General features: G+C 48.9%; 1 protein-coding gene, 1 long non-coding RNA gene and 1 pseudogene across 2 annotated transcripts; 2 read left to right on the top strand and 1 right to left on the bottom strand.

Annotated features, from left to right (window-relative positions):
- Positions 1–1,456: 1,456 nt before the first annotated feature.
- On the top strand, positions 1,457–3,315 carry LOC120697290 (UPF0014 membrane protein STAR2-like). Its single transcript, XM_039980453.1, has 3 exons — positions 1,457–1,968; positions 2,071–2,316; positions 2,669–3,315. Exons 1-3 carry the CDS (start codon positions 1,684–1,686, stop codon positions 2,978–2,980), a joined length of 843 nt encoding a protein of 280 aa, XP_039836387.1. The 5' UTR covers positions 1,457–1,683; the 3' UTR covers positions 2,981–3,315.
- A 799-nt stretch (positions 3,316–4,114) lies between these two features.
- LOC120700558 lies at positions 4,115–23,127 on the top strand (annotated as a pseudogene).
- Positions 12,834–13,760, bottom strand: LOC120697289. Its single transcript, XR_005684414.1, has 2 exons — positions 13,724–13,760; positions 12,834–13,563 (listed from the first exon to the last, which is right to left on the bottom strand). It is a non-coding gene; the product is annotated as an uncharacterized LOC120697289 (long non-coding RNA).
- Positions 23,128–23,513: the final 386 nt, after the last annotated feature.

Below are 23,513 nucleotides of genomic sequence, written 5' to 3'. Positions count from 1 at the left end.
ATTTTGAGTTTTGCTAATTGAGTGCGGATAAAGGCTTAACTCCTAATCCTAACTATTCTCAGAGCCATTTTATGTATTTGGGGAGTCGTCCTTAATATACTGTATTGATTAATCTAGTTAATATTGCGCTCTCAATATCTCATAGCTGCTCATTTTGTTTACAACCTTTTCTTTGCTCACCCCCTGCAGGTCAGTCCCGATGGGGTTCCTGCAAAGCACTTCATCGCTGCTGATCGGCACCGGCTGTGGCATCTACATCGCTCAGAACTACAACGTCCCAAACATAAAGAAACTCGTAATGGAGATGATGGACAGGGGGAAGAAACTTGAAGAATCGTACAAGAAGCCTGGCAACAACAAGAACAAGGATAGCAAATAGCATCAAACTCCATCATGTTTAGGAACCGCCCGGCTTAGCAGGCTAACTGTTGAAAGAGTATTTGTGTTCTTGTTTGAGGGATAGTAACTGGATTGGGCTACCTTTTGTCTACTTGTTTTAGAAGAGGAAATCTCATACTGTAAGTGCATCTCACGTAAGTATAATGCTCTTGCCCCGACTTGATCCTGTCTATTGGCAGTACAAATTTTGAGGTGATGCAGCTGGACACGAGCAGCAAGGTGGGCGTCACCTTGGATTATGAAATATGAAAGTGTCATGATTCATGCTGGCTTAACTAGGGAGGCAGCATCGTGATTAGTCTATTGTAAGTGTCCCATCTGATCTTTTGGTGGCTGCTATCTTTGTTTGGCGTCTTGCTATTTTAATTGCTGAACCATGAGCCTGGATTTGCGGCGGCATGTGCACAGGAGCATTGAAAAGCTTGACGGCAGACGCAACCTCAACCAGAAGAGGGTTCTTGATCTTGACCTGTGCTGGGCAGTGCACATCAAAGGTTGTATGATACTGAGGATATCCATGACTGATTGATTTGTTTACCAAGCTTTATCTGTCTGTGCTCCTGAGTCAGATCAGATGCTAGGAAAGTAAGTATCCCACATACTGTGGTGAGGATTCTTCTGCAAGTTGCCATTAGCCAAAGCCAAAGGCATCTCAGGAGCATGTCCAGTTGGCCTGCTTGCTTGAGTGCCTTTTTATCGTGACCTCCACTGAAGCTTTGAGATGGTTGATTGAATGGGTGGTCGATCAGCTTTCAGCGCGGAAAGAGCCACCGGCCCGGCCTGACGCACGCATCGGGGACACTGCGCCTACCGATCAGGACACGTGGTGGCACGTGTCCTCCGTCCGTCCGTCGCCTGCCTCCGGCCGGCGCGGCTCGCCGGCGACGCCGAGTTGACCCGCACTTGGACCGGACCAGACCCCCCGACCGTACCGGACGGTATCACGCCGCCATGTGGGGCCGGAGAGGACATCCGTCGTAGGGCCGTATCTCTCGGGATCCCCAGCCTCCCCCACGTAGCGCCGCTGCGCCAGGAAAGGGGGAGACTTTGCCCGGGGGAGCGCGTGCTCCGCCACGGTACAAAGCCCGTACGGCCCCGCGCCTCCCTCACCAGTCTCCACCTCCACCAGGCCGCCGCCTGCCTCACTTGCCCCCTCACCATCGCCACCTCGGCACCTCCTCCTCCTAGGCTCCTTCCTATTCAAGACCCCGCCGCGCTTCTCACAATCGCACCGCCCGTCGCTCAACGAGCCGCGCGGTCCGTTCCCAGGCTCAATCCCCACCGATGGAGCACGCGGTGGCGTTCCTGGAGCTGGCGGCGAAGCAGGTGGACCCGGGCGCGCCGGGGTTCTGGCGGGACTACCTGGTGGGCATGATCAAGCCGGTGGCGGCCACGGCCGTGGTCGCCGTGGCCGTCGCGCTCAGCTTCTCGCAGCGCCTGGGGCTCGAGGGCGAGATGCTCTACGCCATCGCGCGCGCCTTCCTCCAGCTCTCCGTCATCGGCTTCGTCCTCCAGTTCATCTTCACCCAGAAGAACGCGCTCTGGATCCTCCTCGCCTACCTCTTCATGGTACCATCGATCGCTGTCTTTATTATATTTCGTGCTGCTGCCGTTACTGATCCCATGGAAATATATCCGCGTAGCCTTGCCTGCCTGACACTTTATTTGCAGGTGACGGTTGCGGGCTACACGGCGGGGCAGCGCGCCAAGCAGGTCCCCCGCGGCAAGTACATCGCCTGCGTCTCCATCCTGGTCGGCACCGCCATCACCATGTTCCTGCTCGTCGTGCTAAACGTCTTCCCCTTCACGCCCCGCTACATCATCCCCGTCGCCGGGATGATGGTCGGCAACGCCATGACCGTCACCGGCGTCACCATGAAGAAGCTCAGGGAGGACGTCAAGATCCAGAGGAACCTGGTCAGCTCCCACCTTATTAATTTGCACCCTCTTCCCCACTTGTGTCATTGTGTGCTGCTTAATTCCTACTAGTATTTGTTTTTTTAGCCCATTTGCTTGTTGCGTTGCGACACCACCAAGAATTGTTGTACCACAAGGAAAACAAAGTCAGAAGCTGCTGCATCAGGAACAGCTCTGACTGGCACATTGTCTAATAAGCTGATACAATACAAAATTGGTAACTTTAATTGGGTGATGAACACCATCAGCTTACACTATTAGCCTGCTGATGACTAGAATCTAACAATATTCTGTTTGCAACCAGAGATTGAAGATTCATTAGCATTTCCTTTTTTTTCCCTCTTGTCTGAAGGTGGAAACGGCACTTTCTCTGGGGGCGACGCCACGTCAGGCGACACTGCAGCAGGTGAAGAGGTCGCTGGTGATCGCGCTGTCCCCGGTGATCGACAACGCCAAGACGGTGGGTCTGATCGCGCTGCCCGGCGCAATGACTGGGCTCATCATGGGCGGCGCGTCGCCGCTGGAGGCCATCCAGCTGCAGATCGTGGTGATGAACATGCTCTTGGGCGCCTGCACCGTCAGCAGCATCCTCTCCACCTACCTCTGCTGGCCGGCCTTCTTCACCAAGGCCTTCCAGCTAGAAGAGAAGGTCTTTGCCGACTAGAACATGACACTAGGGAATGGAGTCTCTTTCTTCTGAAAAAAGGAGAAGAAAAGAAGTGGGTCAAGGCCAAATTCCAGCATTTTCGTGTGAAAAAAAAACTTTTAACTTTCAGTGTCAGTGTTGTGGAGATTTACTGGAGAATATATCAGATGCAAACCAACATCTCCATGTAAGCTATGAAAACTTCCAATCTGAGTCATATCTGAGTCATCGGATCAACATCCAAGGGGAGGGGTGCAGGGGGTGGAAGGAGGAGATTTGTAATAGTGTGATTACCTAATCTAAGAGCGGGTCTAGATTGTAAAATTATCTAATTTTTCATGATTCAGATTGAAGTTTTTATAGTTTGCACGGAGATGTTGATTTGCATCTGATACATTCCCGATTTACAGTTTAGAGATTGCCAGCGCCTGAGTAGCTGCGCTTGTAGAATTTGTAAATGACCGCTTCCTTTTTCCGACTACGATCTATCTGCACTAGCTGCTGGGTGTGGAGTGATCCTCTCCGCCCGCAGTCGGCGATCAAGGCAGCGTAGGGGTCGCTGCAGCAGCGGTGCCACCCGGACGCGCGTGGCCGGCGCCGACGAGGACCACCACATGGCAATCGTCCTCCACGAGGTCTAGACATTGACCCCATGACCCGGCCGCTGGCCTCGCCTACGACCAGAAGCAGGGTGCGGCGTCCGGACGGCGGCGCAGGCGCGGGATCGGATGGCGAAGGGGATGATGGAACAGAGCGGAAGAGAAGAGCCGAGCAGAGAGGCCCGGGGGACGCAAGCTGATGTGGCGAGGATACGTCGACGTGGACTAGGGAGCTGATGTGGACAAGACACCGGTCAAAATGGGCTTGACTTCTAAACAAATGAATTTCCTTCGCTGCCTTCCGGCCCAGGACGGCCCAGTTCCGTTTTTCTTTCCTCCGCTGCTTTCCAGTCTTTCCTAGCGGCGGCGACAGGGTTAGCGGCACTCTTGGAGAGGTCTTCGCCGGCGACGAGCATCCGACAGGTATGCCCTCCTATTCCCTTCCCTTCCCTTCCCGGCTTCCCGCTGGGAGAAGTAGAACACCCAATGCCCTGACGCATACTATTTGTATTTTTTTAAAGGGGCAGGAGCACCCCCCGTCTTAACTAAAAGCCAAGACCATCACAGTTTACAGTGCTGAGAATGGGAACACCATTCAACAGTTAGAGCCCAAAAGATAGGTGCCAAAAGCTAGCTAACAAACAGATAACCAAAACTGGTGGCGAAAAAGCGAACATCAACAGAAAGAAACTCAGAAGGCCAACAGGTAGCAGGGGGTGTCTTCAATCGGACATCAGTGGTAGAAAGCCACCATTCTTCTCCTCCAGGATCGTCAGCAGGTCGCCGGGGAGCTTCTCCGAGTCCCAGGAACGCATACTATTTGATGTACATGTCCTATACAGCTACATGTGTACATGTCCTATACAGAAAGAAACGCATACTATTTGTATTCGGATTTGACCATGTATTTATAGCTGCAAAACTTCGATTTCTTTTTTTGTTTGCAAAATTATCGGATGTACATGTGTACATGTCCTATACAGCTATACTGGGTCCTCCCCTGATTCAGTTCGTTGTAGTGGTCGAGATCAACCTAGCCAAGGGCACCCCAAGAAAAATTTGGGGATTCTTCAACTGAAGCTCGCCCCGTGTGTAGTGAGAGTTTGAAGATGATGATGAACCAGCACAGGGAGGAGGATGCCTTGAGAGGACGCGCGGTCAAAAACCAGAAGGTGCGTAGCCACCTTCCACTTTGCTTTATTTTCCTTATTAGCTCAACAGCTTTGCATAATCCTCAGCTTTCGAGTTACGTTTCCTGAAGGCGATATGGGACGAGACCCTGGAGATGAGATTTTTGCTGCAGAAAGCATTTTCCACTTCTAACAAGTTGCCCCAGGTCTCACTCCCTGATTGCTCAGCGAGCATCTTCTTGTTTTTTTTTTCCATAACCGTTCCCCTTTCTGATGCAGGATTGTCACTAGGTTGAATTTTAAGCTCAAATTTATTCTGAATGTGCTCTCTTGCAGGAACCCATCAAGGCAAGGTTTTGCAATCATGATAAGGAGGTAGAGCAAGCCTATGAGGACTTGCTGGATTCGTCAGAGCAGACTCTGGGTAGCATGATGGAACTGCAGGAGGTTCTGTTAGCTGCATATATTAATTTTCCTTCAATGCTGTGGTTTTTGCTCAATATGGTTGAAGGATTTCTTACTGTACTTGACCTCTGAAACTATCTATAGGTTTTGCTGGAGAGTAATCAGGCTGCAAAGGATGCCAATGGTATTGCTACTCTCCAAACAATTTTGCTACTGTAAAAACTGTGGCATGCCACCTATTTATGTTCATCATTCTTGACTTGATGCCAGAAATTCCTCTGCCTCAAATGGGGAGAATGACAAGTGGTCAGAAGTACAAAGATTGCAGACAAGGTAAACTTTGCATTAGAAAATAACTAACTACTAACCATCAGTGCTTGAAAAGGACTGCAAGGTGCTATCGTTTATTTACAATTGCTTGCCTCACTATGGTTTCAAGTAATCCTTTTTTACAATAGGGATACCATGAAGAAAACGTACAATTACATTTTAAGGATGCATTGCCATAACATGAAGACTGAATGCAAAATCAAAAAGTCCCAATAGTTATATATTTTCTAACTTTCAGCTTACACTTGAGCATATGCTGCTTGGTATTTCAGTGCGTTGTTTTATGTGCTCATACAAAATGAACCTGAGTTTGATAAATTATTTGTATACAGGATAATGATGTTTAGAAATACTGAGATAGATAAATGGCAGAGGAAAATACAGGTGACGACGGGTGCTGCTGCACTGAAAGGAAAACTGCACGCATTTAATCAGGTTGCCTGAATACCTTTTTAGCTACTTTGGTTAATTTGGTACTGTTTAACAAGTCTAGATCTAAAGCCTTTACTCTTTCCCCTTTATGAGAACAGAACATAAGTGATCAAGTTGCTGGTTACATGAGAGATCCAAGCAAAATGATTAGCAGGATGCACTTGAGCGAATCTGCTGTTGGAGTATTCGGAGAGGTATTTAAGATGCATAGCATAAAAGGATCACCAATCATATTTGCGCACTTAGTTAACTATTAGCATGTAACTTTTCCATTTATATTTCAGGAGGTTGGAGAACCTGGAGCAGCTGAGGTTTGAGCATTTTACTCGTTCTCTTGAAATTCCATAAAACCACTGAAATTTTACAATATGTAATTCATTGAAGCTCATTTCTTCCATTGAAAAAAAAAATAGGACTGGTGGGAATTTAGCACTGACTCTGTGCCTGCCCATACTAGAAAAGGCCTTAACTCTCCGATTACTCTAGGAGCCTGGACTTTGTGGACTCATCGTAACCGATGTGTTTTTGATGTGGCCTCTCCCAGTGTTTCTAGAGCCTTGGTGTCGGCTAGTGAGGAGCTACATTTGTGGGGTTTGGCTGGAGCTCGAGGAATGCATCACCTTCTCGCTCTAGTGCCAAATGAAGAGTGATTGTATAGGTCGAGTTTAGATGTATTTTTGTGACACAACGGTGTTAGTTTGTTCATTTAGTGGGGTGTGTGTGGTGTGTTGTACCCCTTTTTCTTCTTCTTGATATAATGATACACAGCTTTCCTGCGTGTTCGAGAAAAAAAGGAATAAATATTTCTTTTTTTATTGTTGCCTTAGTTATTTATCTGACACAAACTTTGATAGCAGAATGTTTTTGTTTATATAGTGTCGGTACCCTGCCCCAACTTGCTTGGGAAAAAAGGCTATGTTTGTTTGTTTGTTGTTTGTTGTAGTGTCGGTACCCTGCAACTGGGGTACCCACATCCTACTGTACCAAGACTAGCGTAGTTATCCGTAACTACGCCCTAAGGAGCTGAGCAGTCGGACCACTGGGGTCCGCCTCCATCTCACCGGACCAACGGTCCCAGACCCGCTTCCCGTTCGGGGACGGGTCCGGTGTCACCACGTGTCCCAGAGGTGCAAATGCTCAGCACCTGTGGCCGTGGACCCGGACCTCCACGTGCCATCCGGACTCCCGCAAATGGGTCCGGGATCTCCACGTGCCTATCCGGACCCCCGTGAGCTCTCGGCTCAGCTAGCTGCTCGGGAGGGGTCCGGAGCCGCCACGTGTCACGCAGACGCGGGCGCGGGCACAAGCCTTCCACTAGAAGCTCCCTCACCCACCCGCATTAAGTGCGAGTGGTTGAGACGTGCTCTGCTGCCGCTGGGCACGGGGCAGCTTTTGTCAGTCCACACTGTGGATCGCCAGTTACCGAGGCAGCTCGTCAGTTACCAAGGCAAGCATTAAAGACTCAGCGCCGTGCGCATGGGCGACGAGTCATGATGACCAGCTACTGACTGGAGCAACAGTGCACGCTGCTACAGTGGACTGAGTCAGTAGTTTGGCGCTTCATCATGACCTCGACGCGCGGCTGCAGAGGCTAGACTCTACTCCGTTAGGACAGCTCAAGACCATGCCTGGTCAGAAGATTCGTACGTTGTAAGATAATATATCGCCGGGTCCACATGTCGAGCCCCCGCTCAGTGTACGTGCTCTCCTTGGTCATATAAAAGGGAGAGCACGCCCGCTAAACTCTCACGAGGTCACAAAGGCAGACACAACACAAGCTCGGATTCACTCCGAACAATCCCGTTCTCAACCTCTTAAGAGCACAAGCAATACAACACACAGTGGATGTAGGGTATTACGCTCCGGCGGCCTGAACCACTCTAAATCCCTGTGTGCTTCCGTGTCCTTACGCCTCTAGATCGAGCATTCCTTAACTGCCCCCAACCACATCCTACACTTAGGATTAGGCGGGTGCATTCCGCCACCCGGCTGTGGTTTTCCACACCACGACATTTTGGCGTGCCAGGTAGGGGGCTGTTTGGCTTTCGCTTGATCATCGGCTCGGCATCACCATGTTTCAGGTGGCGAGCGCCCGGGGGCAGAACTCGCGCGGCAAGTGCCCGCATCAGCAGGACGGCGACAACGGGTCATGCTCTCCCAGCTCGTCATCAAGCAGGTCTGGGGGGAGCACAGCTTCAACAAATCCCAGCTCGCAACATATCTCACTCATGTGAGGAAGCCCGCTCCGGCGGAAAGCCGACTCCAGTCGCACCAAGCCCGCTCCGGCGGAAAGCCGACTCTGGTCGCACCAAGCCCGCTCCGGCAGAAAGCCGACTCCGGTCGCACCAAGCCCGCTCCGGCGGAAAGCCCACTCCGGTCGCACTAAGCCGACTCTGGTGGCTCTCTCCGGCGGAAAGCCGACTCCGGTCGCACCCCCGACTCTACATCTCTGTAAGTCCTACCCTTAGAGGCTCAGCAGGGAATAAAACATTTTCCTTTGTAACTAGGTAGTACTTCCGTGTGGTCCAGTCCGGTGAGCCTCCCCCGTGGAGAGGTCCGGACCTCTGCGAACCAGGTTCAGGGAAGCGTACTCACCCTCTGGGGAGGTTCGGAGCCGTGTAACCGCTTAGTCTGGTTCCGTACCCTAAACCTGCATGCTCTACCTCCCTAGGGCGAGTAACGTAGTACCTAAGACTGGGGGCCCGGAGGTCCGGACAGCTCCGGCCTCATAAACCCGTGTTCTGGCTTACATCGTACATCTCATGTACATCTAGTTATAAAGGAAAAGTTTATTCTCAGTTCGCCTCTAAGGATGTTACATTTCAATTTTAATAACCGCCACTACTACAGAATAGGCCTTTGTTCCAGGCCATTTGTCCCGGCTGTCTTTGGGCCCGGGACAATAGGTGGCTTTTGTCCCGGGTCCAACGGCTAGCCGGGCCAGCGGGGGACAGGGGCCATTTTATCCCGGTTGGAGGCACCAACCGGGACAAAAGGGGGGCCTTTTGTCCCGGTTGGTGGCTCCAACCGGGACAAAAGGTTGCGCGGGCCTTTTGTCCCGGTTGATGACTCCACCCGAGACTAAAGGGGACTTTTTATCCCGGGTGAAGTCTCCACCCGGGACAAAAAGTACGTCCAGCACTTATTATCTCCACTGCTCACCTCCTCTCTCTCATCAGTCTCTTTCTCTTCTCCCTCCAGATATCTCCGCCTCTCCGAGATCCATCCCCTTCCTCCCTCTCCCTCTCCCTCATCCCCTTCCTCCCTCCCTCTCCCTCCCTCCGTTAGCTTTTGCAGGCACTGCCGGCCGGCGAGCCGCCGCTCGGGCGCGGGCCACTACGTTGCAGCGCCGGCCAGTGCCTCGCCGCACGGGCGCTGGCCGGTGCGCCGCCACCAGGCACCGGCGCGGGCGGGTGCCCGGCGAGCCGCAGGAGAAGCGGCCAGGCCCAGCGGCCCCGGCGCGGCCGGCTCTGGCCGGCTCCGGCGGGAGGCACGACCCGGATCTGGCCGGCTCCGGCGAGCGGCGCGGCCGGCTAGCCCCGGCGGCGCGGTCTGTCCCGGCGGGGGCACTCGGCGCAACCACTTCAAGGTCAGAAGCGAACCGCCGGGGGCACTCGGCGCAACTGCTTCAAGGTCCCGGCGGGGGCACTCGGCGGGCAGGAGGCGGGCAAGCGCATCCCAGGCGCCGGCGGGGGACACAGCGAACCGCCGCCGCCGCGTGCTTCTTTTTTATTTTTTTCGTTTGTGATTTTGATGTTGAATCTATATGTGATGTGAATCAAATCAGTCTCATATGTTGTGAATTAATCTCATGTATTGTGGATTAGATCTTGTGCTTTCTTGTGTGAATTAGATCTTGATATGTGATGTGTAATGTATTGTGGATTAGATCTGGATTTCGATATTGTAGTTTTGGTCCAATTTTTGGATTTGTAGAAGCTGGCTCCTCGGGAGCTGGCGAGCTGAATTTTTTTTGTTTCGAAAAATTACATTTATCCCGGTTGAAAAGAGGCCGGGACAAAAGCCATAGGCATATTTGTCCCGGATGAGCAATCCCGGTTGGAAAACCGGGACTAAAAGTAGTTTGCACCCGGGACAAATGTGCCTTTCTGTAGTAGTGCGCATTCTATTTGCGCTAACCCCAACGTGGCTTATTACTCTTGTGCGGTGATTGTGGTCTGAATTGAGTTGGCTAGCTAGTGACTTAGCTCGAGACCCCTCATGGAAGAGAGGGGTTCGGACCCCTGGGAACCTGCAGGTTCAGAGAAACGCACTTATTCTCCGGGGAGGTCCGGAGCCGTGTAGCCGCTTAGCCTGGTTCCATACCCTAAGCCTGCACGCACCACCTCCTGTGAATGAGTGCCGTAGTACCTAGAACTGGGAACCTGGAGGTCCGGACTTTCTCTTAACCTAAAGGCCGGCCCCTTGAGCTCCGTTCACTAAGCCTAGCTGTCTATCTCAAAGGATCACAACCAACAGGATTTGGGACCCGTGGGCACGCTACTAAGCATCTACCTTGAGTCATGTGCATGTCCAAACGTGATGATGCAGCAGGTGACTCAAAGGATGGACGACGCAGGACAAGACCCTTGCGGCGCGCACCGCTGGGCGCCAGAAGCAGCCAAGTTGCTCACAGCAGTGGCCCTACCTGCGGGTTCGTTGCCTCTCCCGAGGCGGGCCCGGGGGCCTCTGTCGGTACCCTGCAACTGGGGTACCCACTCCTACTGTGCCAAGACTCGCGTAGTTATCCGTAACTACGACCTAAGGAGCTGAGCAGCCGGACCCCTGGGGTCCGTCTCCATCTCACCGGACCAACGGTCCCGGACCCGCTTCCTGCTCGGGGACGGGTCCGGTGTCACCAAAGCAAGCATTAAAGACTCAGCGCCGTGCGCATGGGCGACGAGTCATGATGACCAGCTACTGACTGGAGCAACAGTGCACGTTGCTACAGTGGACTGAGTCAGTAGTTCGGCGCTTCATCATGACCTCGACGCGCGGCTGCAGAGGCTAGACTCTACTCCGTTAGGACATCTCAAGACCATGCCTGGTCAGAAGATTCGTACGTTGTAAGATAATATATTGCCGGGTCCACATGTCGGGCCCCCGCTCAGTGTACGTGCTCTCCTTGGTCATATAAAAAGGAGAGCATGCCTGCTAGACTTTCACGAGGTCACAAAGGCAGACACAACACAAGCTCGGATTCACTCTGAACAATCCCGTTCTCAACCTCTTGAGAGCACAAGCAATACAACACACAGTGGACGTAGGGTATTATGCTTCGGCGGCCCGAACCACTCTAAATCCTTGTGTGCTTCCGTGTCCTTACGCCTCTAGATCGAGCATTCCTTGACTGCCCCCAACCACATCCTACACTTAGGATTAGGCGGGTGCATTCCGGCACCCGGCTGTGGTTTTCCACACCACGACATATAGTTAGAAGAATATATGTGGATTGCATTTCCTAGCCTCATTTCTTCTTCTTGCTGTAACTTATTAGGGGCACATTGTGGAAGGTGATCTTGAACTTATTGACGATTCTGAGTTTTATCAATAACTTCTCAAGGAGTGTCTCGAGTCATGCGATAGAGGAGAATCAGGTTAGCAAATTTCAGCTATTGGACTTATTATTATTTATATTTACACGCATTGGTCTGCCCAGGCGATAGGCATTAAATTCTCAGATACTTATTGCTGGCAGAAAGAATCTCCGTCAGCCCTGGCTATCCATTAGATTAGTCTTAAAATTCGGTTGCAATTTGAATTTTCATCTTTTAAAAGATACACTAAAGTTCATATGGATTTTTTTATATCTATATCAATGTGTATACCAAAATCTGTTTCATCTGGCAAACGATACATTCTTTCTAGTTTCATTCAAGTTTTCTTAATAAACTGTTTCTATTCCAATATTGTAAGAAATGTATATGTTTCTACTTACACCTTTAACACCTGTCAAATCCCTTTTAATGTTTGCAGAGTCGCCATTTTATGCTCTACGAAAGCAGCAGGTGAAAAAGAGAAAGCTTGTTGATCGTCACGCTTCAAAGAGCATAAAGATAAGGTGTGGTCTCTATTCTCTGGTTGTCGGCTGTCATAGAATTTCCCTATTTGTTTAACTTACATTTGGGTTATTGAGTGTTCATGAGAAGATCACTAATTTCATGGCCCCAGTACCCATGGTTCTTCCTCCAATGGCGCCGAAGTTGTTTGAGAATTTATTCGGCATGAGCAACTAGGATGTCCACCAAAGTTTGAATTCAAATTTCACACGATAACATGTAACAACTAACAATTTTTGTAGTTCTAAATTTGTAGCATGTATGATGTTGCTATGTTGAGACTGTGAATCCAACAAGCAAATGCGAGTTTATTGTGCCATTTGAATTACTTGTATTTGGCCCTAACGTGGACACATGCGATGGACTCTAGTGACTACAAAGTTGATTGGGATCGGAGTCTGATAAAAGGGCGTGCTGTGTGTGTGGTGGTGGTGGTGGGGGATAGTCCCTTTCATATCTCTGTCCGTTTTACCATAACTGCATAAGAAACCATTGCAAGATTACAGAGGCGCGAATCAATTATGCAGATCTTTTCAAGCACCGATAAGTGCATATGGACATCATCTGACGATATGGATCATAGAATAATAAATGCTTTTATAGGCAGCATAATTAAGCACTTGACAGTCAATCAGCATCGTTAACTTTCACAATAGAGAAGAATATCTTCGCATGTTTGAATGAGCTAAAGTTGATTGGTAAACTTTAGCGCCTATTAGCACTTATACTCGTGCTAAATTTTTTGAATTTTAGCTATAGTTTAGCCCAACCTATTAGCACTTTTTTGTTTGGAGGACTAATGCTAAAGTTTATTACCATTTAATTTTGGACATTAACACTTGGTTTCAAACACCCCCTTAGACAATTTTGCTTTTGCAGATAGCGTCAACACACACTAGACTAGTGCATATGGATATATATCAACACAGGGCTATATTCAGTTCCGTGTTTATTTGCAAACCATGTGATGCTCGGACACAAACCGCCAGAGTAGTACATAATGCAAGTATACACACGTAGTTCTCCTGCATACTCTAGAAAACAAAAGAAAACACACAGCAACTATATTTTTAGATAAAGGAGACACATGCAACTATATAGATAGAAGTAGCTAGGATGAACGATCACCCTGCTAAGTGCAGTAGCTAGTATAAATACTACATCGGAAAGGCAGAAGCTTTTAATTAACTTGCTAACAAGCAAGACAGATCGAGCATGCAGTGTCCTGATGAAAGGGATCGGAAAGCCCACAGGCCAGAGAGAGGATGATCATAACGGAGCTTATTTAGTATAAGGCTATAAGCAGCTGGCATCAATCAGGGTGAGCTCGATTGACCTCTCAACTCATGCTGTCTCCAATACTGTGACGGGGGGCTTGTCGCCGAACTTGCCTTGCCCAGCATGCTTGTTGAACTTGCCATGCGCGTAGTGCATAAACTTGCCGTGGTGACCGTGCTTGAACTTGCCCTGGTGGCCGTAGCCATGGCCGCCGTAACCGCCGTCGCCATAGTGTCCACCATGTCCGTGGTGTTTGTGGAAGTGGTGGTACGCTCCGTAAGCCCCAGCTCCGGCTCCGACTCCGGCGGCTAGCCACCCCATGCCGGTGTGCCCTCCGTGGCCATGGCCGCACCCATGACCTTGACCTCCTGGTGAACGTATATATATGAACAAAAAGATGCATGATGATGAGTAGCCTATAGACCGAGACCACCATATATATATATTACCATTCGTCGTCTAACTTAAATTATTTGTCAGCACAACTGAACTGAAACTGATCGAGCAGCTAGCAGAGCACGGTCGTACCATGGTGTGGCGGAGGCGAGCCGGGGGTAGCCTTGTATGTTAGTTAAGCTAGGATATTTTCAGTTGTTTTCCTCGTGTCAGTTAGCAATGGCAGGCTCTCCTGTTAGTTCGGGCCTGCCCGGGTCGTGCGCACGCCCGGCCCGCGCTGCGTCGTGAGGGCGTGTGAGGGCGTGCGTCGTGGGCTACTCGCCACCAAGGCCGGGTCGCAAGCACGCGTGGGATGGCACGCGGGGCTTCCGGATCGTGGAGCGATGATAGCCGCTTAGTTAGTTCTGATTCTCTTTATAAGCAAGGAATAAACTCAGAAAACGCTGCTGCTGCGGCACCAAAACTGGTGCGTCCAACTCTCGTGTTCACCAGCCACCTCGCGTTGTGTTTCTTCCGGTCCCTGCGCTCGCCGGTGATCCCGTCGCCGAGCTGCCGGGGATAACATTGTACAGGATATCCGCCGCCGCCGTAGTAGTAGCCACCCCAAGCCGGCGGTTGAGGAGGGTAGCCATACGGCGGCGGGTAATCAGAGGGCGGGTAGCCGCCGGCCCAGTAGCCCGGCTGAGGCTGATGGTACCCACCATACGGCGGCGGCCTGCGAGGCGGGTATGCTGGAGGAGGGTATGGGACTATGGGTATGCAGCGGTGTACGACGAGTACTCGGCGTAGTGCGCCACCGGCGGCGGCGGCGGTGCCTGTGGAGGATGCGCTTCCGGCTGCTGTGGCTTGCACTGCTCAGAACGGTTGTTGCTGTTGACGTTGTTGTGGCCAATGGTGAAGTTGCTGAATGGTGCCTTTCCCTGTGTCTTCGTCTCCCCAGGCATCTCGATCTCGATCTTCTAGCTGGCCAAATTAAATGGTACGGTATGAAACTACCGATACAATTATGGAACGACAGAATGCAGAAAGCTGCTTGGCCTATTATCAGCTAGACTAAGACAAGATAGAGCTCGACTGCTCGAGAAAAATACCCAACGAGAGAGGAGGGAGGTTGTTCTTTCTTTCGAGGAAGAAAATGGATCGGAGCTGAAGTTCGGTCGGTGCTGTGTGGCTTTAATTCATTTGTTGCTGTGGAGGATGGACTCTGGTTAGCAAGAGCTATATATAGGCGACGAGGCCGGCTGGCAAAACACGGGTCCGTGCATGCAATCCAACTGCCCTGTCTGGCCCAAATTCGGCGACTCTCATCAGGTAGTTTGGGTGGATGGATAGGCTTTGATTTGTGCTCGATCAGAGATCAGGGTAGTAACTGGAGATCAGTCAGTATTGCGTGGGATCGACGACGCCTCACGGCCTCAGACAAGTGTAAAGGATCCACCTAGCTAGCAAAGGATGGATAGGATAGAACCGCGACGACAACGACGACGACCAACCGACCAACAGCCGGATGAAGGAATGCGAATAATAAATGGAGCATCAAGACATGCACATTGCACCGCCTGGGAAACGGGAGACCGAATCACGTACTGAGAACAAACCACGCAAGCATCATTCCAGTCCCAAGAAAACAAATAACCCAGCTGAGATTCATAGCTAGCACGACTCCTTGCTATAAATATAAATATAAATATAAATATAAATATAAATATATATATATATATATATATATATATATATATAATAGGACGGCTTTTGAAAATTTTCATGTATATACCTTTGAAGTATGTTATAATAAGTATATGAACATACTCAAAATGATAAAGGAGTATGAGAACATACGCACGGTGGTATACTGATGATGAGAGTAGCTACACGCGCGTGTAGCTACTCTCATCATCAGTATACAAGTTTTTTTTATACTCGTGTGTAGCTACACACGGTGGTATGGAAATTTCGCGAAATTCGGTGATTTCTCCCCCTCCAAAATTTGAAAATTTCGAAAATAATAATTTAAATATATTTAAAAGTATTTTTAAAAATAGTCTAAAAATGAATTTCAGCCGAATTTTTGTGAAATTTCGCGAAATTCGGTGATTTCGGCCATGTCCGAAATTTTTTGACAAACGAAATTCAAAACCCTGCCTACCTGTGGAAGCTGAAATGGGTTTCAGGAACGGCTTCACGCCTGAAGCCAGTCCAAAAATACCCGTTTGACATAGTTTCAAGTGAAACTTTCCATGAAGCTATTCAAAAAGCTATGCTAACCTATGCTGGGGGGGGGGGGCTAGTTTCCACTAAATTAAAGCTTATATCAGGTCACCCAATGCATGAATGCTGCACTAACATATTTAAGAGTTTTTTGTACAAAAGTAACTAGTTATGTAGTACTAGTTGCGACAAAACTCCTAGCTAGTAGTTGAGTGTCAAACCGTCTAACCCGCGAGTTTCAAACCACGCACTCAAATTATTACTGACTTTCTCCCGGGGTTGGTTTTTGTTAAAAAAATTGCTGGAACCCGTAATTGAACAGGGTTATTACTCATTCCTTAGGGTGTAATGGAATATAATTGTATCCTGGGTATGACTTGTGACTTCGCGAGAGAGGGTTCTAGACACTCACCATCCACCTTAACACATCTCACCTTAGCTTTATTGTTCTTCCCGGAGCTTGATCATTTCCATTCAAGAAGCTCTCGCCATGCTTGTCCGGGCAAACGTTCTTTACCCGTACACAAACTAAAGTGTGCTTACCAAATACCATGCAACCATCATAGTGGAATAATAATTTTCAATAGTTGCGCAAATGAGGAAAACGAAAAGAGTAATAAGAAGGACAAATGTTTGATGATGAAAATTAGCATAACATAGCTAAGCATTGTGCGGTACTGTATCACTAGGCCAGCCAAAAACCAGTACCGTCTTTTAGGTGGGCCAAATTAACAAGCAATAACAGAAGTATGGGCGGCCATAATAGGCCTACTAGTTCAGTCATGCATGCAACACTCGCGGTTTTTTTATTTTTTTATTTTTCAATTTCGTTTTTTATAAAAATATTTTTTTGTTTTCGAAATTTACAGGACTGGCCGCCCCGCTGCTGGGCGGCAGGGGCTTTTCTGTAAAAAATTTCACAGAAAATTTACGCTCGGGTCTCTGGAGGACCGGTCGCCTGGCAGCGGGGCGGCCAGGTGCCGGCCGCCCGGCAGCGAGGCGGTCGGCCCCCAGGCCACCCGGCAGTGGGGCGACCGCCTCCCCTCCACTATATAAGGGTTTGACTGCCACCCCACCCCTCATTTGCCTCACTAAAAATCCAGAAAAAAAAGAAAAGAGAGAAGGGAGGGAGAGGAGGGGTGAGGGAGAGAGGAGAAGCAGTGAAGCCCTGCCGGATTTTCAAGCCGGCGACTGTAGGTAACTAAAATTTTCTACACTTTACAAATAGATTATGTTGTAATTATTTTTGTTGACACAGTAGATTAGCAATCATTTTAATTATTGTCAGGAGTGATTAGTGGTACATTAAGGATTTTAATTAAGGATTTAGTGGTAGGTAAAAATATAGTTTTCAAGTTTAGGTGTAGTTACTTGTAGTGATTAGCGTTGATACAGTACATTAGCAATCTGATTAATTAATGTTAGTAGTGATTAGTATTAGATTAAGGATTTAGGTACGGTTATGTATGGATATATATTTGAACTAGATGGTAGCATGTAACAATATAATTTTATTATGTATGTATGTGTAGTTGAACCAGATGGTAGCATGTAACAATATAATTTTATTATGTATGGACATATAGTGTTGTACGATGGTACTATTTAATTTAGATATGTGTGATTCTATTGTATTATTTTGATCTTACGTGGTAGGTATGGCCGGGGTTACTCCTGCGTTGCTGGACCCAACAATAGACTCGGGTCACCGGTCATTCTTTGCTGTGGTTCAGCACCAACAACTCAACGTGCTGCATCCACGTCCACCTGCAGAGTTGGTTCCTGTAGACCCACGATGGGTGCCCAGGTGATATGTCGTCTATTTTCTGTTTTTATCCGTTATACATTTCGTTACATAATGTACTAACGTTTGTGCACTGTATGATGCAGGCTGAGCGAGGCAGGTCTTCTCACTGTGGCTCTTCTTGCTGAGAGTGCCTTGGTGAAGCTAGACAGGTCTCTACTTTCATCTCTCGTTGACAGATGGAGACCTGAGACACACACGTTCCACCTCCCTTGTGGGGAGATGGCACCGACTCTGCAGGACGTTGCAATGCTGTTTGGTCTTCCTATCACCGAAGACGCTGTCGGGCCCCGCGTGGTACCTTCTACGTGGCTGGAGGATCTTGAACAACATTTTGCAGGTGTTGCCACCACGATTGATCCTGAAGATTTCAATAAGCACCCATAGTCGAAAGACCCTTCCAAGTCATGGCTCCTACAGTTTCAGGTACAACTTTCTACAAAATGATGTGTTGATGTATTTTATGGCTTTGAAATACCTCATGTGTTTCTTATTCTCAATGTTCGTACTTCATTGCAGTCGGATCTGTTGGTAGTCGATGCTGATGAGTACAGCATGACTAGATCACTCGAGACATACCTGTTGTGGTTGTTTGGGTACATCATGTTCAACAACTCACACGACCACTGTGTGGATAGGGTGCTTGTGCCCTATGCACAGGAGATCGCCGATGCAGATGAGGATGCCATACCATTATATAATTGGGGTTCAGCGGTTCTTGCATGCACATATCGTGGACTCTGTAAGGCATCACGGCAGAATGATAGGAACGCTGTCCTAACGGGGTGCCAAATTCTGCTATAGCTTTGGTCTTACGAGAGGATTACTATCGGTCGTCCCATGATTGACCAGTCACCATATAAGCCGGATATGTACAGTGACACGGAGGATGACAGGCCCACCATGGGGACTCTCTGGTTCTCTCGACATGTATGGACCCGATAAAAGTTTGTATTCTATGCATACTATGGTCATATATTGTTCTCTCAATACCTTTCTTATGGACACATAATTTTTATTTTTGCAGAAAACATGGGCACATGTATAGACCCGGCGGTCTTATCCTGAGTTTATTGTGGAATTTGATCGATTGACCCCAGAAGATATTGTGTGGGAGCCATACAGTCCTTCGGCTATAGCCACACGTGCACCGCTTGTGATATCTTCGGTGTGCACACAGGACCAGGGTCTATGGATGACTACTGCAGCTTTGGTGTACGACGTTGCAATTGAGGCCCACTGCCCAAACAGCGTCATGAGGCAGTTTGGTCAATGCCAGTCTTTCCCTGTGTCTTCAACGTTGGATCGTGTTCAGCGCCACGATCATAGGTAACAAAAACATATAAGTTCCCATGTACTAATAATGTGTAACTAATTTCTATTTAACGTGCAGTTTATCAAGGGCTGGACATCCTTTCTCGACAATGTGGGTCACTAGATTACAACCGTGGGTGGCTGCGTGGGATGATGCAGATGAGCAGTTGGCTGAGGATACCGGTCCGCACACTGAGGCTTCATTTCGGGCGTACCTGACCTGGTACGAACCGAAGACTCGTTGCCGTTTGACGTATGCTGACATGCATCCATAGCCGCATGTTGCGACTTCGCAGGATGGCTATGCACGACACAGGGATGAGGCACTAGCTGGGGCGGTGAGTAAATGTTGACGGCATTTTCGATTTTTTAAGATTTGTGTACTAAGTTTTCTTGGTTGCAGTTCGAAATATGTAGGTTGCTTGAATTAGATTGCTCACTGAATGTAATGAGGATTCATGGCGGGTCTACGATGAGCATGCCGGCGCAACTCGAGGCCTGGACCACTCAACGTGATAGAGCCCGAGGCATCCTTCAGGCCTTTGGTACGCGGACGGAGTACGAGGATTCCTACGGATCGTCGCAAGTGTTGACGTCGGTTCCTTGTGGTCCCGCATGACAGCAGCCTCCCTCATATCACCGACAGTACGAAGGTATGGTGTGATATTTATCGATCCGTATATTTGTATGTATTATTTAAATACGACTCCATATAGGATACGGGTACCCCGGTTCTCAGCCCTATGGAGGGCTATGTGCCTCGCAAGGGGCTCCATTTCAAGGAACCCAGTTTACCTCTATGACACCAGCTGCAGGGACTTAGGTAAATATGTGGTGTATAATTTTATTTGCTTATGTTTTATGGTCGAAGGCTCATACGTTATTATTTATACTCAGGATCACAACAGTTCTCCGGAGCGGGGCCTTCTTCGTATCACCCTATGCCGCCACCAGGAGAATATGAAGGAGTTTCTTCCTATCCACCACCACCTCCAACACAGGATACGTACAATAATTTGTACGGAATTGCATTCACCTATTGAATGTTGCTTAAAAATTTTTTTTGTGATCTGTAGGGTGGTCTCAAGACAACGACGGGGCCAACTTCGACGACTTTACACGGTTGTTTGCTACGCCTGCCCAGGACGATGATCTCAGCTTGCATACACCTGTGGCTCTGTTACGCCGTCCTACCAGAGACGTGAGGCCACCGGACCGTCATAGCTACCCTATAGATCACATACACGCACAACGTAAGAGAGGTCGGCATGGTAGGGGTGGTTAGTTATTGCCACTTGTTTCGATATTGTAATTATGGACCTGTCGTCTTGGTTTTCATATTCCGTACTCAAACTTCGTCTATGCTACCTTGCAATGCAAGCACACTTTTGCTGTACTAATGAACTGTTAGACCATGATATGATGTATAAATAGTGTTACGATGAACGAGTATTTTTTCCTGGAATTTTTGAACCAAATGAGGAGGGCAACCCTTTTAGAAGGGAATGGGAGGTGGTCGCCCCGCAGCCCGGCGGCCAGATCCAGCCGTCCCGCTGTCGGGCGGCCTGGGGGGCCGGGCGGCCTGCTGCCGGGCGACCTGTCCTCCAGGGACCCGGGCGCAAATTTTCTGCGAAATTTTTTGCAGAAAAGCCCTGCCGCCCGGCAGCGGACGGCCGGTGTATATTTCTGTAAATTTCGAAAATAAAAATATATTTTTGTAAAAAACGAAATTGAAAAATATAAAAATAAAAAAACACTCTGTTCAAAATCCACTCCACATCTGACCCACTTCCTGAAAATAAAAAAAAACAAGTCCTTTTTTTTTTGAAAAAAAGGAAGTCATACGCGCCACACACAAACATTTCTGCAGCACCCACCATAGTCCATCCTCTGCTGGAGAACTGCAGGCGAGCTGCGAGCTGCGAGCTGCTAACTTCATCGGCGATGACCAACGCATCGGCGGCGCACGTCTGATCGGAACAAATCCGGTGGCAGCAGACGACCGATGGAACACGCGTCGGCGTTGCTGGAGCATGTGCCGCAGCACCGGCAGGGAAACCTGGGCGCGCCGGGGTTCTGGCGGGACCTCCTCCTGGGCATGTTGAAGCCGGTGGCCGCGCCACCGCCGTGGTCGCCATGGCCGTGGCGCTGAGCTTCCCGCAGCGCCTGGGGATGGAGCGCGAGATGCTTCTACGCCATCGCGCGCGCCATCCTCCAGCTCTCCGTCGTCGGGTTCGTCCTCCGGTTCATCTTCACCCGGAAGAACGCGCTCTGGATCCTCCTCGCATACCTCTTTATGGTAAATTGGTAATCACATTCACACAGCCAGCCACTCTCTGCAGGTCCTTAACGTATAAGTAGCTGTTGCTGTTCTTGATCTGGCCCGCCGTCGAACAGGTGATGGTCGCCGGCTACACGGCGGGCCATCGCGCGAAGCACGTGCACGTCCCCCGCGGCAGGTACATCGCGTGCGTGTCCATCCTGGTCGGCACGGCCATCACAATGCTCGTGCTCGTGGTGCTCAAGGTCTTCCCCTTCACGCCGCGATTCATGCATCATCCCCGGTCGCCAGCATGCTGGGTGGCTGCATGACCGTCACAGAAGCTCCGGGAGGACGTCAAGATCCAGAGGAACATGGTCAGTCAGCTTCAGCTCCAATCGACCAATCCGGCCGGTACCCTCCGAACTTTAGTTGCTTGCGACTTATTTATTTTTCCCTTCCTAATTATTTCTTGTTCCAACATTATATATCAAAAAGAAAATGTTCAATAAAAAATTCAGCTGCTGTTACATCAAAACCATCTCTGCTTGGCTCAGAAAAAAAAATCACAATGCACATAGTATAACACAGTTAAAAGATACGTGGAGTCCTAGAAAAAAGCGACTTTGAGCATTAATCATCATGGTCATCATTTTTCTTAGATAATGGAAGAGTGTTCCGACTTCAACATTCTCAAAGAGAAGGAATCTATAGAAATTTTCGAGGAACACAGAAAACATTAGTTCGCACATTTCATGAAGAAGTTAACCATTTGATGTTGGAAACTTTGTAATTTTTTTGGCAACTAGTATAGAGTCAATATAGTAAAGATTCTGTTGGAATTTATGGGTTTGGTCCATTTTATTCAATAATTCAATGAAAAAGAATTATAGCCCACTACTAATGCTAGTGAGTCACGAGGAGGTCAATACCATATTGGTAATTGAGGAGAGTGATGACTGTGTTGTAATTGGTGATTAAAATAGAGGATTGATGACTGGTTAATGGTGCAAATTGATGATCATTGTTGCACCTAGAGGTGTCCAAATCCATTCCCTTCCTCTAGGATCAACTATATAAAGAGACAAGCCTTGTCTCATTCTCATACAACTCAAGCACTCTCAGGTACCCCTGCTAAGGAAACATCTCCCTTGTCCCTCAGTTACTCTTTCGCATTCCCATCGCTAGTGCTGCGCGCACAGTACTAGCGAGAGCAGGCCTCTGAAAATCTTTGCACGCTGAAGATCCTGCTCGGGATAGCAGGCAATTAGGTTTCTGGGGAGTGTCTTTACGCAACTGCTCGCTTGCTCCCCGATCGACTACGCCCTCTATATCCCAGTGGCCCAAACGTCTACTTCCTGGTGGCCGATCGACTACGTCCTCTACATCCCGGCGGCCCGAACGACTACTTTCCGATGGCCGTACCTGTGTGTCCCCAAATGAATATTAAGATCATCCCGACTACTTCCGACGGCCATCTGTATCGCATCCACTTAGTTCGGCTATATCGAATAGCTCTGACCGGCATAATGTTTAGTCATGGGAACGGCGCACCCGGTGCCTCCGGCATTGGTCTGACCTCGGGAAAATTGTTAATAATATTTGAAATTAAAATATATCAAAAATTGCCTATATATCTTACAGATTCATCATCAGCTTCTCTTGCTACTGCTCTTGTGCAGGTGGAGACCGCCCTGGCTGGCCCCAGTCATCGACAACGCCAAGCCGGTGGTGCTGATCGCGCTGCCCGGCGCCATGACGGGGCTCGCTCATCATGGGCCGCGCGTCGCCGCTGGAGGCCATCCAGCTGCAGATCGTCGTGAAGAAGTGAAGAACATGGTCATGACCGCCAACACCGTTAGCAGCATCGTCTCCTACTACCTCGGCTGGACCTCTTTCTTCAAAAAGGCCTTCCATGAGCTTAAAGACGAAGTCTTTGATGACGAGTGACTCTGAAGCGTTGCATAGTAATCGTGGGCGTTTCTACAACTCCATTGTGAGAAGGAAGGAGGAAGGAAGAAAAAGTACCGCGCGCAAGGTGGTGAGTTACTGAATTGGAGTGATGTGATGCAGCTTATGTTTGTATCTGAAATCTGCTCTGTTCTAGCTAAGTCTCGTTTACATGTTCATATCAGGTTAACTAGAGTTTTTTCAGCTCAAAGACCAATGTGACGATGACTCACTGCCATTGCAGTGATATCCAAAAATTGCTCCTCATAGAATATGTCTGCATATTATTTCTCCAAGATTGCATAATATTCGAAGCAATTGATCAGCGAATAATCTTCTGAATTCTTATTGGACAACATCAACACACGTCACCATAACCTTCCGAA

This window comes from Panicum virgatum, chromosome 3K, assembly GCF_016808335.1.
Source record: "Panicum virgatum strain AP13 chromosome 3K, P.virgatum_v5, whole genome shotgun sequence".
NCBI lineage: Eukaryota > Viridiplantae > Streptophyta > Magnoliopsida > Poales > Poaceae > Panicum > Panicum virgatum.
The sequence above is the reverse complement of the archived record's forward strand: the minus strand, read 5'-3'. Positions and strand labels throughout refer to the sequence as shown.

Coding starts and splice junctions, on each gene's coding strand:
- LOC120697290 (XM_039980453.1), top strand. CDS start 1,684: ATGGAGCACGCGGTGGCGTTCCTGGAGCTGGCGGCGAAGCAGGTGGAC. Junction 1,969..2,070: donor TCCTCGCCTACCTCTTCATG/GTACCATCGATC, acceptor CTTTATTTGCAG/GTGACGGTTGCGGGCTACAC. Junction 2,317..2,668: donor TCAAGATCCAGAGGAACCTG/GTCAGCTCCCAC, acceptor TCTTGTCTGAAG/GTGGAAACGGCACTTTCTCT.